This window comes from Glycine soja, chromosome 19, assembly GCF_004193775.1.
Source record: "Glycine soja cultivar W05 chromosome 19, ASM419377v2, whole genome shotgun sequence".
Lineage (NCBI taxonomy): Eukaryota > Viridiplantae > Streptophyta > Magnoliopsida > Fabales > Fabaceae > Glycine > Glycine soja.
Genome location: NC_041020.1, coordinates 44,594,129 through 44,609,898, shown reverse-complemented (window position 1 = coordinate 44,609,898; position 15,770 = coordinate 44,594,129). Strand labels below are relative to the sequence as shown.

At 31.0% G+C, this 15,770-nt stretch overlaps 2 protein-coding genes across 2 annotated transcripts; both read left to right on the top strand.

Moving 5' to 3' along the window:
• The first annotated feature begins 1,364 nt into the window (after nt 1-1,364).
• On the top strand, nt 1,365-3,476 carry LOC114399632 (protein CHUP1, chloroplastic-like). The gene is made up of 2 exons (XM_028361840.1): nt 1,365-2,455; nt 2,901-3,476. Exons 1-2 carry the CDS (start codon nt 1,616-1,618, stop codon nt 3,354-3,356), a joined length of 1,296 nt encoding a protein of 431 aa, XP_028217641.1. The 5' UTR covers nt 1,365-1,615; the 3' UTR covers nt 3,357-3,476.
• Nucleotides 3,477-8,758: 5,282 nt separating this feature from the next.
• On the top strand, nt 8,759-11,166 carry LOC114399556 (wall-associated receptor kinase-like 20). The gene has a single exon (XM_028361759.1). The coding sequence runs from the start codon at nt 8,920-8,922 to the stop codon at nt 10,849-10,851; it is 1,932 nt and encodes a 643-aa protein (XP_028217560.1). The 5' UTR covers nt 8,759-8,919; the 3' UTR covers nt 10,852-11,166.
• The last annotated feature ends 4,604 nt before the right edge of the window (nt 11,167-15,770 follow it).

Below are 15,770 nucleotides of genomic sequence, written 5' to 3'. Positions count from 1 at the left end.
TTTTTTACTATTGTCTTCCTTTTTATATAATATTTTCACTTTTCTTTATTGTTTATTTATTGTCTTACCATTAAATGTAAAAGTGTAAGAGAAAAGAAAATAGGGATGAAATATGCTTCTTTAATGTCTTAAATGGATTTATCCTAAATATCTAATTCTAAAGGCTTAATGTTGGTCTCTAAAAGTAGGGTTTTATTTAGGAGCATTGACGACTACAATAAGTAAATTATTGAACATTGAAAATTGACAAAATTGGTCTCGCTAGTGATAAGCACACAAAATGTACTTGACTTTAGATTTGTGCAATTAAAGCTATGACATGAATACGTTGCATTAGATTATTAGAGTACGTATTTATATGACAAAAAAGAAGTATTTAGATAATCAAACCGGCTTAAAGAATGAAATTTTTTAGTATATGATAAAAATATTTTTGATTAGAAAATAATGTATTTAGTGTATTAAAAAACACAGTATTTATTATATCCATGTTTTTTAAGGAAATTTAAAATTTTAATATAATATATTTAAGATTTTAATTTTTTTAAAATTATTAATATAAAAAATTTACATTCTCAATCAATTAAGTAACACTACAACATGATTTAAAATAATTAGCATAAAATCAACTATTTTTAATGATACATTTATAATTAATTGATAATGTAAAAAATTTACATGAATGTACTACTATTTTAATTAAACCTACGATCCCATACGTATTACTCCGATCCTACCACTGGACAAGGCGGTTTGTGTTACCATAATCATATGATACAAAAAAATAGAAAATAGAAAAACTAAATTAGTGAGATTTTTTTTAATAAGTTAGTAAAAGATTTATTATACCAAGAGCACATAAATTATTTATACTTACTTGTATAAATAATTTAAAGCATAAAAACAAATATTTAATCAACAAATTTTTAATCTAAATGGTACTGGCTTTAATTCCTTTGAGAAAAATCTTAGATTTAAGTCCTGTAAATAAAAAAAATAAAAAGAAAAAAACTTTCTTAAAAATAATGATCAACCAAAAATAATGATGAATAAAATTAATGAATACTTCCTAGCATGATATAAAAAAATTATTTGATGTTACTATACATAGTTTTACACCATATGTCTGATCCCACAAAAAAAAAATGCAGAATATTTTTTCGCGGCAACGGAGCATTGACCTTGAATGAATATTGGAAGTGCACTCCTCGAAATTGGTAATTCCCAATGGACACCCCTATGTATGTTCAAGCTTTGAACATGTGGAAACTAAAACATCCCACGTATGATTTCAAATAGAAGAAAAGAAGCCCGAAATTTTATTAATCCAGAAAAGAATTAGATTCCAAAGAGCACGAACAAGGCTAGTTGACAGCATTTGGTGGTGTTGGGGAAGTCAAAAAGCTATATCATTGTGCTTCTTCCTCTAAACCAAAGAAAAAGCAATGCCAATGCCACAAAATAATACTACTATGCAAACCATCTTTCAAACCATTGCTAACACAACACACAACAAGGATCAAATTAAGATTTTTGGTGTCTTCTTCCATTGGGTTTTGATGGAAATAAAAGCCTAACCAAATCAAATTGCTGAAACTTGTCTTTGTTGTTCAGGATGGAAAACACAACATCAAAGCCTGAGGTCCTAATAAAGCCAATTATCCTCAAAGCTGGTGTTCCTTTGGCTGTGTCTTTTGCTGGTTGCATCTATGCTTGGTTCGTGGCAAAGAAAAGCCTCTCTAAAACCTCTTCTTTATCACTAAATGAAGGAAGTTCCCACGAAACCAATTCCCATCTTGAGCCAAACTATGAAGAAAGTTGTCATAGTCATAGCCTTTCATGTTTGGAAGATGAAGGACATAGTACAACAATAGATCAAAGTGTTGTTGCTGAAAGTTCGATGATCAATGACACCCCGTGTTTAGAAGAAGAGATTAATGGCCTGAGAAGCATGATTGAAGGTATGCATATGAAGGAGTTGGCCTTACGTTTGCAGTTTGGTCGCTATTGTGATATGAAAGAGCAAGAAACTGTGGTTGGGGAGATAAAAAACATGTTGTCACTGGAGACTGCTCGTGTTGGCTTCTTGGACAGGGAGATTTCGTCGATGGAGATGCAGAATAGGAGGTTGGAGAGTTTTGTTGCTCAATATCTCAGAGTTGTGGAACAGATTGAGCGTTGGAAATCTGAGAATAGAATGCTTCGGAGGAAGTTTCAGAAGCTAATGAGGAAATCAAAGGCACAAACCCGCCTCGCGAAGGAGCAGGCTTCGAAGCTCAAACTGGAAGAAGAAGAAATCTTGAGAAGCCGTGATGCCTTGGAAACAAAAATTGATGTCATAGGTAAACTTGAGGATAAAATGGAAGAGCTGCAGAGGGCTTTGGATCAATTGCAGGATGAGAAGAATGAACTTCTGAAGAAGCTTGACACAGCAGAAAAATCCTATGCTTCTAAGGTAAGCAATACAAACGTATAAAAAATCATGTACTGGTTGAAATCTAAAAGGTTTCTCTGATCAACTAATATAAACTACAATAACACCAATAATAGTAGTAGTGGGTATGCATGATTTTAATTTTGATCTATTTCTAGTGTTAAATTTAACATGTTAATCATATATTGGCATGTCATTAAAGGGGTTGGACTATATATAATGGTTTATTCTTTGGGATTATAATTTTGATACAATGTCAATATAATTTTTTTTTTCACATCAACCAATAGAAAATCACCCTAGATATGAATTTATTACAAAAGTTAACAATATTCAATTGCATAACAATTTATGATTGGGCTACAATAAAGAGTTTTTGCACTGTCATTTTATTTCAACAAAGTTCTTTCTTAAAGGAAATTTACTAGCATCCAAATCGTTACAATTTAAGGTTTTTCATGAGCAGATTGAAGCAGGAGATGTAAGTAGGGAAGAGTACACAAAGCTTCTGGATGAATTGGAGCAGGCCAAGAAAGAACGAGCAGATGAAGCTAAAGAACTGATTTACTTGCGGTGGACAAATGCTTGTTTAAGGCATGATCTAGTGAGGCACCATGAACAACAACAGAACCAGGATAAAAACCATTTAGAATTGGAATTTGGAAGAAATGATGTACTTATCCATTATGACTCAGAGCATGAACTACACAATTCCCTTTTGGAGCATCACAGTGATCCTTCCTTTGATGAGCATACTAGGGGTCATGATCACAGTGACAGTGCTTGTTCAAAAAGGACAAAGTTGCTTGAAAGGCTAAAGAGATGGGTTGATGGCAGTGAAAAAGCGAGGGTTAGGCATTCTGTTTCCAAAGGGGCAGAGGAACATCTAGTTCCTAGAAGGAAGTCATGCTCTAGTGCTTGATTCAAATTAGTATTCTGTGTTATTTCTAGTTTTGAACAAGAAACTTCTGAGCTTGGCATAGAAGCAGTGACCGTGTGACACTACATTTGTTGCTATACTAACTAGCTCCTTCCTTCTTCATGAGAACACAATGTTCTATCAAGATACATCACAGTTTGATCTTCCATGAACTCGTGCATAGAGATCATATTTAAAGGAGTTTTTCTCCACGTAAATTTCTGTAAATAATTATTAAGCATAGTATATGCATCGACTGCATATTATATTCAGTTGAAGTATAATAAACACCTACTAACTGGGAGCTACAAGAAATCTGTAAGTAACTTGCCACATCATTGGTTTGACTTTGACAATTTCAAATTTAAGAAGAGAATGTTTATCATTTAAGATGATTGAGTATGCACTTTTGTTTTCGAAGTTTCAAAACGTTGATTTGTTTCGCCTTCTATGAAATGCTACTTTTGATATTCAGAAATTATTTTGGAGTTTGATTAATTTTTGCTGTGTAAAAAAACTCCTTACTATTTGAATCAATGGTCATTACTCATTAGTTTTCTATAAAACATCGCTGGGAGATCACAGCTTGTCTCAAAAAAGTGTTAATTATAGTTTGTGATAACTACAGTTCAACAAAATATTTTGGTATGAAAGGAGTGAAAATTGTTAACATTTTGTATTAGATCATAAGCAACTAATTAGATTCTTCTGGTACTATTATTCGTTCCTTATTAATTTTCCTATGGATGTAGGGTAGTCCAAGAAGTCCCTCCAAATGCACAATTAAGATGAATTATCTTGTAAACCGATCCATCCAAACCTACAAATGGTAGATTTATTTTAAAATGATGTTTTAATTTTTTTTATTATATTGGATTCATGTGTTTTTTTTAATGAACTTTGTTAAATAGATTTATTTATATATTAATTTAAAAATTTGACAGTATTATCAATAGTCATTAGAACAATATAATGTGTTAGAAAAATAACTATTACGCAAATATTATATATAAATAAAAAAATAATATTATATTCTTTATAATGTTAAAAATAAGAAGTGAATGTATAAAAAAGGGCTGGTTAGTTGAGTTGACTAAGAAAATTATTAACCAATAATTAATTAGTCAATTTCAACCATTCTTAAATTATGGTGGTCCAAATTGATTGGGCCAATCCACATTAACAGTTGTGTTATGCGTCAAGTTTTTCGAAAAAAAAAAGAAAAATTTCATGCATCAACTTTTAGGAAAAGAAAGAAAAATATTTTTAAAGTTGCTTTTCACTTGAAATAGAAAGAAAGTGAAAGGGGTTTATTTCAAATAGAAAGAAAATGATGCGTAAGAAAAGAATAAATTGATTGAAACGTGAGAATCACAATTAAGAAAACAAAACGAAATATATGGTAAAAAAAATAATGCAATATAACAATTTAAAAGTTATTATATGTTAAAATAAATGAATTTATTTCACTATTCAAATTTTCTGTTTGACTGTTTCCTACATTCGGACTGTAATTAGATGTGGAACTGCTTGCTTACAATAAAACCCATTCGGGTAATCCATTTAAGAAACTAAAAGGAAATGTTGTCCTATTTACAAAAATTAAAAACATGCTTAACTATAAATAGTTTAATATGGTGTTAAGAAAAATAATTTAGTGAAAAGTATAATTTTATTTTTTAGTTAAAGTTAAATTTTTAATACGTTGAAAAAGAAGTTGATAAAAATTATTTATTTTCATCTACTCTTCTATAGATCGATCAAAACAATAAGTGGAGAGAACTTTTTCCACTTCTTTTAATCCATCCAAATAACACGTATTTTCTAACCTTTACTTGTATTGTTTTCTACTTGTGATCACGCTTGAAACTGTTGGTATAACATTGAAAGGAATTATTAATGCAAGTGTTTTACGAATAGCATTCTCTCCATCATATTGCTAGTTTGCTACTCACTTTCGAGAGGTGAAGAAATATTAGTCAGAGATTTGTAGAAGTTAGTCGCTGTGATTATCATTAAGCTATTACAAATTAATACCAGAGAGAATAAAAGTAAATTAAATATTGGCAACCAGTGAAAGTTGATGATGAGTGTTTGCCATTATTATTTCTTTTTACCATGGTTAATAGGAAACTTGATGTTGGTTTTATGATAAACTAAGAAACTCAACCGGGTTTGTGATAATGCATCGCTAAGTGAACATTGCCACACTAATCAAAGATATCATGATGCGGTAGACAGTGCTAACTAAAAAATTCCCTAGCCACGAATACTGCAAAAAGACATTCCTAAGTGAACTTTGTTTATCACATTATCTTGGGCACTCCATTTGACTGTTAACATGCATAAAGTCATTGTTTGTAAAGTGGAGTGTATATGACAAATTATGCTTATTAAAATAATATTAAAGTATGAAAAAAACTTATGTACTTTTCTTTATGCAACTTAACTGTACTTATTTTTAAGAAACTTAAGTGTAATTTTAGTTTCTATATTATTGTCATTCATACAATGTTTTAGTATTTTTTAATATATTATTTTTTTATAGAATTAAACTCGATTGATTCTCATACTTATTATCACTTTTTTTTTTTTGCGTGTCACTTCCTCATTCGTTGGTCAATCACTGACTAATCTCTTCTTATGATTTATGCGAAACTAAAAACCCCACAAATTAAAAAAAAAATCCACAAAATCGAAACACACACAAAGAGAACAAAACAACAAAGAGTAAAAAGAAAAAGAACATGAAGAAAGAAACCCAGAGTACTTCACATTAATCGATCACAATAGTACAATGAACACCATTTCCCCACACAAAATATTGCAAACATTGGCACTCGGAAAAATCTCCAAGATGTTTCTGATTGCAGAGATCAAGAAGCATTCGCGAGTAAATCAGATCTTGATTGTGATAAACACAGTCACCGTTACGTTCAAAGCACGTAGGAACTTTGTTGTCTTGCGCACTTCATTACTCAATAAGTTAAATTATTGTTTTGGTTCTTTGTGTTTTAATTTTTTTTATTTTGACCCTTTAAATTTTAAAAATTTCGTCTTCATCTTTTTTCAAATGATTCCGTATTGATTCTTTTAAATAGAAATCTTAAAAATATTTTTCCCCTTAATATCGAAGGAGGTGTATTGAATTGGGATTTTAAAAAAAAATTTTAAAAAAATTATAAAAAAGTCTTATGATATTCGATTAGAATTTTTTAATAGTATAAATAAGTCTTGTGGTATTTAATTAAATTTTTTTAAGAGAGACAATAAAATTCAGTGATATTCAATTATAATATTTTATAACTTATAAAAAGTTTTTTGATGATAAAAAATATACAAATTTTGATGAATTAATTTTTAAGAATCATTAATTTTGAGGGCGAGCCCTGGTGCAGCGGTAAAGTTGCACTTTTTTTTCTTTGTTTCCTAAATTAAATTAATATTTTTCTTGTGTATTAAAATTAATCATGTTTTCCTTATCCTGATTAATTATGTTTATCATCTACTTGATGTAATATTTTGTGAGTATCACCCTTGATTTCATCATCCACATAACTTGCTAATTCTCATACCAATTTTTCACCCTCAGTACTCTCTCCTTCGGTATATGATTATTATTACATCCTATTTAAATATATTTTTAGATTTATCATGAAATAATTATAGTATTAAAAAAAATTAGAAAGTCAACATATAATTTTAAATCTATTATTTAAATATAAAAATGAGAAAAAGAAGATGTTATTGTAAGAAAGATTAGTATTGAAAGACATAAAACTAGAACCAATATAGCTATTAAAAGATTTAAAAAAATATATTGATTTTACTTTGTTTTTATCAAAATCTCATCATTTTTTTATTATTTTTTTCACTAACTCATAATTTTGAATGTGTTTTTAAAAATTTATAAAATCCTTTCAAACCTCATAAATTTATAAGGTCATTTTAAATCCTTTTCAAACTATCATAAAAGTCTTATAAAAAATCTGATAATATTTTTATATAATCTTTAAAATTTACAAGACTTAAAATAATCTTTTAAAATTTTAATTCGATTAATCCTTTAATATGATTAGAGAATATATAATGTTTCTATCTATGTCTTTTTTATTTTGCATATGATGAATCTGTCCACACAGTTTCTTTTTTCCGAATTTTTGCTATGCGAAAGTAAATCCATCTTTTCATTTTCTACACTTTGGAAATTCTACATCAGTGACTAAAATGGGAATATCCGTGTGGGGAACAAAATGCCGCTACAGAATATTGATTAACTGGACTTAGTGGACCCATTGCATAGCGATTGTATGCTTTCTAGAAAAGAGGAAGAATTCATTCAAAAATATCCAGAGGTTAGGAAATGTTTGTCAGTGGCTTTCTGATAAAGTAAATTAAGAGATATCTAATATACCAGTTAATGAATGGGGAAACTCTTATATGTGTTATAAGCATTCTCATGTATATATAGTTGTTTGAACATTGAACTTCACTAGCCGATATTAACGGTGTAATGTGCATGCTTGCGCATGATCCATGTGTCAGAATACTACATGGAAGAATATTGGCTCATCACATTACTGATAGTGCAAGAATTATAATGGACCATGCGTCTGCAATTTGATATATTTTAATTAATTAGTAATTTCTCCACTATGATCATTGTATCTGCTGCTTGACTAAAGAAAAAAAAAACGGTTTCATGACAAAAAAACTTTTCTCTTTGCATCTTATAAAGAGAATATATATAGCTATACAAAAGTTGTCTCTATGACCATACACGCGGTATCAAAATTGGTCCCATAAATCACCACGATTTTTATGGTATTTGTTCCTTTCTGACACAAAATAGAGGATTACGTGCCTCCTGTGAGCCAATAAGTCGATGCCTGCGTGTAGTGATGGTCTCCACGCGGGATGATGACTGATGCAAAGACTCGGACACTTAAACCAGGAAAGGCCAAAATTGGCGTCATATATAATTCCTATGGCTATAGATCGATCATCTTTATACGCCTTTGATGTTGATAGGAAATTAAACCTGAGAATCATATGTTATCTCAAAGGGAAATTACCCCTAAACAGGAAAATAAGTAGATTTGTGACATTCTGGAACCTTATCAGATATTATTTATTTTGGTAGCCAATGATTCTTTATTATTTTATTCTTAACAAAATGACATTTTCTTAGATTAAGAGAAAAAAAATATTTATAAATTATCATTATTTTTTTACTCTTAAATAATATGAGAGTTTATGATATATCAAAATAGATATATTATTATGAATATTTCAATTAATCTTCACATAGCACACACATAATTAAGTATTATTAGTTATTTCTTATAAATTGAAAATTTCCACTGCATATAATATAGGCTTTTTGGTGCATTGGACATACTTGACCAAGCTGGACCTAGGCTAGGCCGGGTCCAGAATAGTATTCCACATGGTAGATTCTTGCAGCCTTTAACTTGCATTCCCCCCACTTTATTCCGTTTACAGTAGCTAGGTGTAGCATTTTATATTTATTGATCCTCGTATCTATGAGTTCATAAATCATAAGATGTTCCTTCCCCTAATTCTCCATGCAAAAATGATTGCTGAATCAAACATGAGACCCAACTTCCATTTTTGCTATGCCTTTCTTCTTATCCTTGTCCTTGGCCATCACACTTCTTCACAGAAGACTTGTACAAATTGTGGCTCTATGCAAGTTCCGTACCCTTTGAGCACAGATTCAACTTGTGGTGATCCACACTACAAGCTTCGTTGTGATCCCCACTCTCAAAGGCTTTTCTTCGACACCCTCAACGGAAGTTCCTATCTTGTTCTAAGAATCATGTCTTCAAACCAACGCATGGTGGTAGAGCCATCACCTTGGTTACCAGGTTCATGTGTCACACAAGACATGCCTAGAAGCAATGGTATATGGTTAAACCAGTCACTCCCTTTCAACATAACTTCATCCAACACAGTGTTCCTCTTTAACTGTTCCCCGCGCCTCTTGGTTTCTCCACTTAACTGCACTTCTTCTAGTATTTGCCATCGTTATTTGGAGAATTCAGGCCATGTTGACACAAAAAGAGCACTTGAGTGTGCAAATGATCTTCACCCTTGTTGCACTTTTCTAGCTGGAGGGATACCTTCAGCTTACAGAATCAGGCTTCATGATTCTGGCTGCAAAGCATTCAGAAGCATAATTCATTTGAACCAAGACAAGCCTCCGAATCAGTGGGAGGAAGGGCTTGAAATCCAATGGGCTCCTCCACCTGAACCAGTGTGCAAGACACAAAGGGATTGCTCTGAAGACTCTAAGTGTTCCCCTACAAGTAGAAATGGCCTATTTCGCTGTCTTTGTAATGGGGGACACATTTGGAACCCTTTTGAAGCAACCTGTGTCAGGTATGAGAGAAAATCCAAATGGAAAACCAGCTTGGTGGTCTCAATAGGGGTTGTTGTTACTTTTTTCTCTCTTGCTGTGGTTCTGACCATCATCACAAAGTCCTGCAAACTCTCTACCTATAAAGAGAATCAGGCCAAGGAAAGAGAAGATAAGCTGAAATCAAGTGCTGTGGAGAAGCCTTGCAGGATGTTTCAACTGAAAGAGGTGAAGAGAGCAACAAACGGTTTTTCCCACGAGAGGTTCTTGGGGAGTGGTGGCTTTGGGGAAGTTTTCAAAGGTGAATTACAAGATGGAACATTGGTGGCTGTGAAGAAAGCTAGAGTGGGAAACCTGAAAAGCACCCAACAAGTGCTTAATGAGGTTGCAATACTCTCTCAAGTGAATCACAAGAACCTGGTCAGGCTCTTGGGGTGTTGTGTGGAATCTGAGCTTCCACTGATGATCTATGAGTATATCTCAAATGGGACCCTCTATGACCATCTTCATGGTAGGTATTGTTCCAACTTTCTAGACTGGAAAACAAGGCTCAAAGTTGCTTTTCAAACTGCAGAAGCATTGGCTTACTTGCATTCTGCTGCACACACTCCAATCTACCATAGAGATATTAAGTCAACAAACATACTATTGGATGATGAATTCAATGCCAAGGTCTCAGATTTTGGACTCTCTAGATTGGCTAGCCCAGGACTGAGTCACGTGTCAACGTGTGCTCAGGGAACGTTGGGGTACTTGGATCCTGAATACTACCGCAACTACCAGTTAACAGATAAAAGTGATGTTTATAGTTATGGGGTGGTGTTGCTAGAGCTTTTGACATCACAGAAAGCGATTGACTTCAATCGTGATCAAGATGATGTCAACCTAGCCATTCATGTGAACCAACATGCCAGCAATGGTACAATCATGGAAGTGGTGGATCAAAGGCTTCTTATTTCCGTGGAGACCTTGTTGGGGGATAAAATGTTCACAAGCATAAAACTCTTCTTGGAGCTTGCACTTGAATGTCTAAGGGAGAAGAAAGGTGAAAGGCCTAATATGAGGGATATTGTTCAACGCTTACTATGCATAATTAGGATTGTAGAACAAGAGTGAACTAGTGTACACATGTGGTTTGTTTTTTATTATAAATGAAATGTGTAATAGTTAGCTTATAGTTAGTATTTAATTATTAATGGTGCCAAAACTTAAAAGCTGTATCGATACTGAAACATGGCAGTGGCAATGTGGTCTTTGACAGATAGTGATTAGCCCACTGAGAGAAGAGGTAAAGTGATTCCAAAATTAATTTTATTGGGTTGGGAAGAACTGAGTCGAAATCAGATGCTTTCAATCTGTGGAAAGTATGAACTATTCAAAAGTATATGCAGTTGTTAGAATCTTTGAGAATGGATTTCTTTCTCGTCCAAAGTAATCTTCCTTTTACAACTTTAGGAAAGCATTTTCAATTAGACTTTGAAATGGAAACTCGATTTGGCTATACTAGGAAAGCATCATTAAAAGGTCATGATTCATATAATCCACAAAGGATTATATGCGATCTTTTTCCTATTATAGGCCTCATGTTGATAATCACTCTTCCCCCTCCACTAATATATCCGCGCATATAGAAACATTATTTGTATAAATTTTCAAATCAATAAAGAATGAACGCACTACTTGCTTTTTTGAAGAGAATGAACACACTACTTTGCTAAGTACTTTCTTTCTTTCCTTTTTATTTTTATTTTTATAAACTTGTTAAGTACTACCTCCTTTTCATAACTTTATCTTTTTAATGTTAACTAGTAGTTGTATAGCATGGGGTATTTAATTTATTTATTTATTTATTTTATGTCGAATGTGTTAATAAAATATAAATAGATGATTATAAATCATATACAAATAAGAAATGGTTTATTATGAGACTCAAATAGAAAAATTAAGAAAGTAGCGTGTTGATTCTCTTCAAAAAACACCATATAAATTAAGAAATATTTAATTAAGGTAAAATATTGTTATATTTAAACTAAAAAATTCTTGTAATTAATACTTTGATGTTTAATGGCTACACCACTTTTTAATGACATTAAATAAGAGTATATTTGAAAAAAAAAGTATTAGTTAAATTTTAAAATTCTAAAACATCAATTGTTTTAGGATAAAAATAGTAATTAACTAAAACATATATTTATGCGGAAACATGAAAACTTTTTGCAGCTAAAATCAAAAGAATTAAAATTCAAACTTGCTACAATATTGTTAACCACACACATCATATTTTTTATGAATAAAAAATCATATTTATTTTAATTAAAGATTAAAACTTTCCTTCCGATTAAAATATAAAACATCATTGAAGAAAATTATTTGCTCTTCATATACGATATTAAAGCATAATATATATTTGCTCTTCATTGTTCCACTTCAAGGCCAAAGAAGTTGAGCAAGTACAATTCATATTAGCGTGCCCATGCATTAATATATTTTATTAACATCGAGATACTAATTTAATAAATTATAAAAATACTTAAGGGTCTACTTAATATAATTGTTAAGACTTTAATATTGTTTCGAGAACTAATTAGAAGAAAGAGTAATATTTCTCCCGTTCTTTTTTAACTGTTTTTTAAGTGGAAAATAAGACTAGCTATTATCATGATAAATGAGTAATTAATGTCATCTTAAACTTTAAAAATTAATAATAGATAAAAAAATTTCCAAAATTCGACAACTGAACGGAGATAGTATTTTACAAATTAAATTGATGGTTTATTCGGAATTTTACACTCCCGTGTCCGTGTACATAAAAAAAAACACACGAGTGTAATCACAGAATGCACGCCCATTATTTTGTTAAATGCTGATGGGATTCATAAGAAAATCAATACAATTGAGAAGTACAAATAACATTACGTTCATAACTGCTTTTGAATTCCGTTTGCTCAAGTCGAACAACATTTAATCTGAGAGTGAAATTGACATTCAACGTTCCTTGGAAAGTCGGTTTGACTTAAAATAACACACTCTTGCTCTTGAAGGGTCAACCTTATAAATTCTTATTTATTAATGGTTCAACCAGTTCAACATACTGACATTAATTTTATTTTATTTTGGAAGGCATTAATGGTTATATTACTAGTTCCTACAGTAATTTCTTTAATGCAAAATCAGCGATCATATGGACCGAGACATCCGTGCACCTTCAAAAGCAAGATGTATGCAAGACAAAACCATGAAGGATTATAATGACAAAATGAAATTGTTGTTATAGCTGATTATATGTATGCAACCACGAATTCTTTCACCTTGTTATAGAAAATGAAAAATCTGTGAATTGAGTGAGGTTTTCTTCTTCAAAACTAGCTGTTCATAAAAAAATATTTCTTAAAGAATCTTTTGCCTATTATATCTATTTTTTGTAATTTTATCCTATGTCTTTGTTACAAATTTAGCAAAAAAAAAACCTCTTTTTGTTCAACATTTTTCCTTTCCTCGTTTCCTTATTTATAAGTTCTAATAGTGTAATAATATGTTCCCTATTGTATATCACAGTCGTGGATTCCACGATGACACGAGTAGAGCAGGAATCCTTGCCAATGTTGGCTTGAACAACCTTAGCAAACCCAAATTAACTTACAATCCTGGGTTTCAAAAACTCATCCATGATTTTAGTATCGACCCTGATAACTTATTGCTCTGTAAATGAAGGCTAACTTATTGAAAATTTTATCAGATAATTTTAATTTAAAAGGATCTTTCAAGTTAAAAATGAAATTTTACAACCAATTTTTACTTTATCCTTAAAACTTTTTATTTTTAGTTTTAATTTAAAAATAGTTTTTAAGTAAAAAAAAAAAAAAAAAACTGAACCTAACAAGAAGTCATTTACCACACTTCAGTTTTTGCAATCCTTTCCTATGATTAAGTTTGTTTGATTTTTCATTTCCAAGTTTCAAATAAAGCGTTAAGTATAAATTTATCACTCATGTAGCATTGATATTCAAAAGAAAAAACAAATATTCTAACATGTTTTTCACTTATAAATGAGCACATGCTAAGTAAAATAGAACCAAACTATTTAGTTATGTTTAAATGTCAACTGTAAAATTTAAAAGAACTTTTACTTTCAAAGTAATCACTTTTCTTCTTCTTTATTTTATGTGTTGAAATTCAAGGTGTGTACATTTAAATTATCAAAAATATGTTCTTTACTTTTATCCAAACATAATGTTAGAGTCTTAAACTTTTTTTTGTGTTGGAGAAAAAGAGTTAGTATATATTTATGTGTTATATGTGTTGTATTGTCTTTCAGGATTTGCAACACCACAAATGTTTTGGATAAATTTCTTCATATTAGTCAAGTGTTTTTTTCCATTCTTAATTCTACATGACAATTTCTGTTTGAGTTCTAAGGATGAAGTATTTTGTCTACTTGCTTGAATCCAGCCATAAACACACGTAGACGTAACAATGGATTTAGTACATTTCACTCAATGTTTATTGTTTACTATTCTTTAATGATAATGATGTTTTGTTGCCCATACCTATTTTTATAGTTCTTGTGGATGCTGTAGCCTTATGCTTTTTGCTTTGAATATGATCGTTCAAACCTTGCTCACTTGTAACAGTAATTTGACACAACTTGCAACTCCATTCTTGCTTGATTTTCTTAGGCAAACTCTCATTGTCATCAATTGCAAATATTATTGCTTTGCGCTTTCTACCACAATGATCTACATTTGGTCTAGCCTATAATGGTATAAACAAAATCATTTATACTCATTGACCAATTAATAATTTCAACATGACAAAATATTCAAGGGACATTTTCAAAGGTGACAATTTTTTAATCAAAAACTAAAAGGGAAAACCCTTTTTCACAATCCAAACAACACTAAATAAGAAGCAAAAAAAGAAAATTGAAATTAAAGAGAAAGATAAACACACAAAGGAAAGGGTAAAATAAACACAAGACTATACTAACCATTTAAATTAGTTTTCAAATGTTTTTTATTTTCTAATTAAATATTAAGGTGAGAAAATTACTTTTCTTTTTTTAATGATTATCCATTTAAATTTTTTTCTTCTATTAAGAAATTTTTATATTATATTTAAAATAGGCAAAATTGTATTTTTGGTCCTCCAGTTTATCTCCAATTTCGGATTTGGTCCCCCTATAATTTAATTCACAAATTTGGTCCCTCAGTTTTATAAATCCCTACAAATTTTGTCCTGGAAGCCCGATTTGGACGTTGACTGTTAACCTCAGACGTTAACTGCCACATGTCAATGCTATGTGTCAACGTCTGAGTGGTTCTCTGTAAATGCTTCATTTTTTGTAGGTAAATTGCACTTTTGATCCCCTAATTTTACTCCAATTTCAATTTTGGTCCCCTTATAATTTAATTCATACATTTGGTCCCTCAATTTTATAAAATCTCTTTATAAATTCAGTCAAATTTCATTACTAGAGAAGTTGTATTTCAAATTTCAAACAAAAATATCATTGTCATACATAAATCACTTAAGCAGTCGTATACACATAATATCGCATGGGGGAGCAAAAAATGAAAAAAAAAGGGGGTTATTACAGAACCTGTTAAAGTAAGAGATCTGAAAATTTCAGACCCAGGTTGAAATTCATGCGTCACTTTCCCAAGTTGAACAACCTCGGAAATGAGAGAGAGATAAAGAGTGATTTTTCTTTGGGTTCCAAGTGAGTGAAAAACTTACGATGAAAAAGAAGTGTGAGATTTATTAAGACCTACCATATATATAGCACCAGTGACTAAACTATTCAAAAAACCAATTTTGCAGGAACAATTTATAAAGAGGTTTATAAAATTGGGGAACCAAATGTGTGAATTAAATTATTGGGGGACCAAAATCGAAATTGGAGTAAAACTGAGAGATCAAAAGTACAATTTTACCTATAAAAAATGAAGCATTTACATGGAACCACTCAGACGTTGACACGTGGCCGTCAACGTCTGAAGTTAGCGATCAACGTCCAAATCGAGCTTCCAGGACCA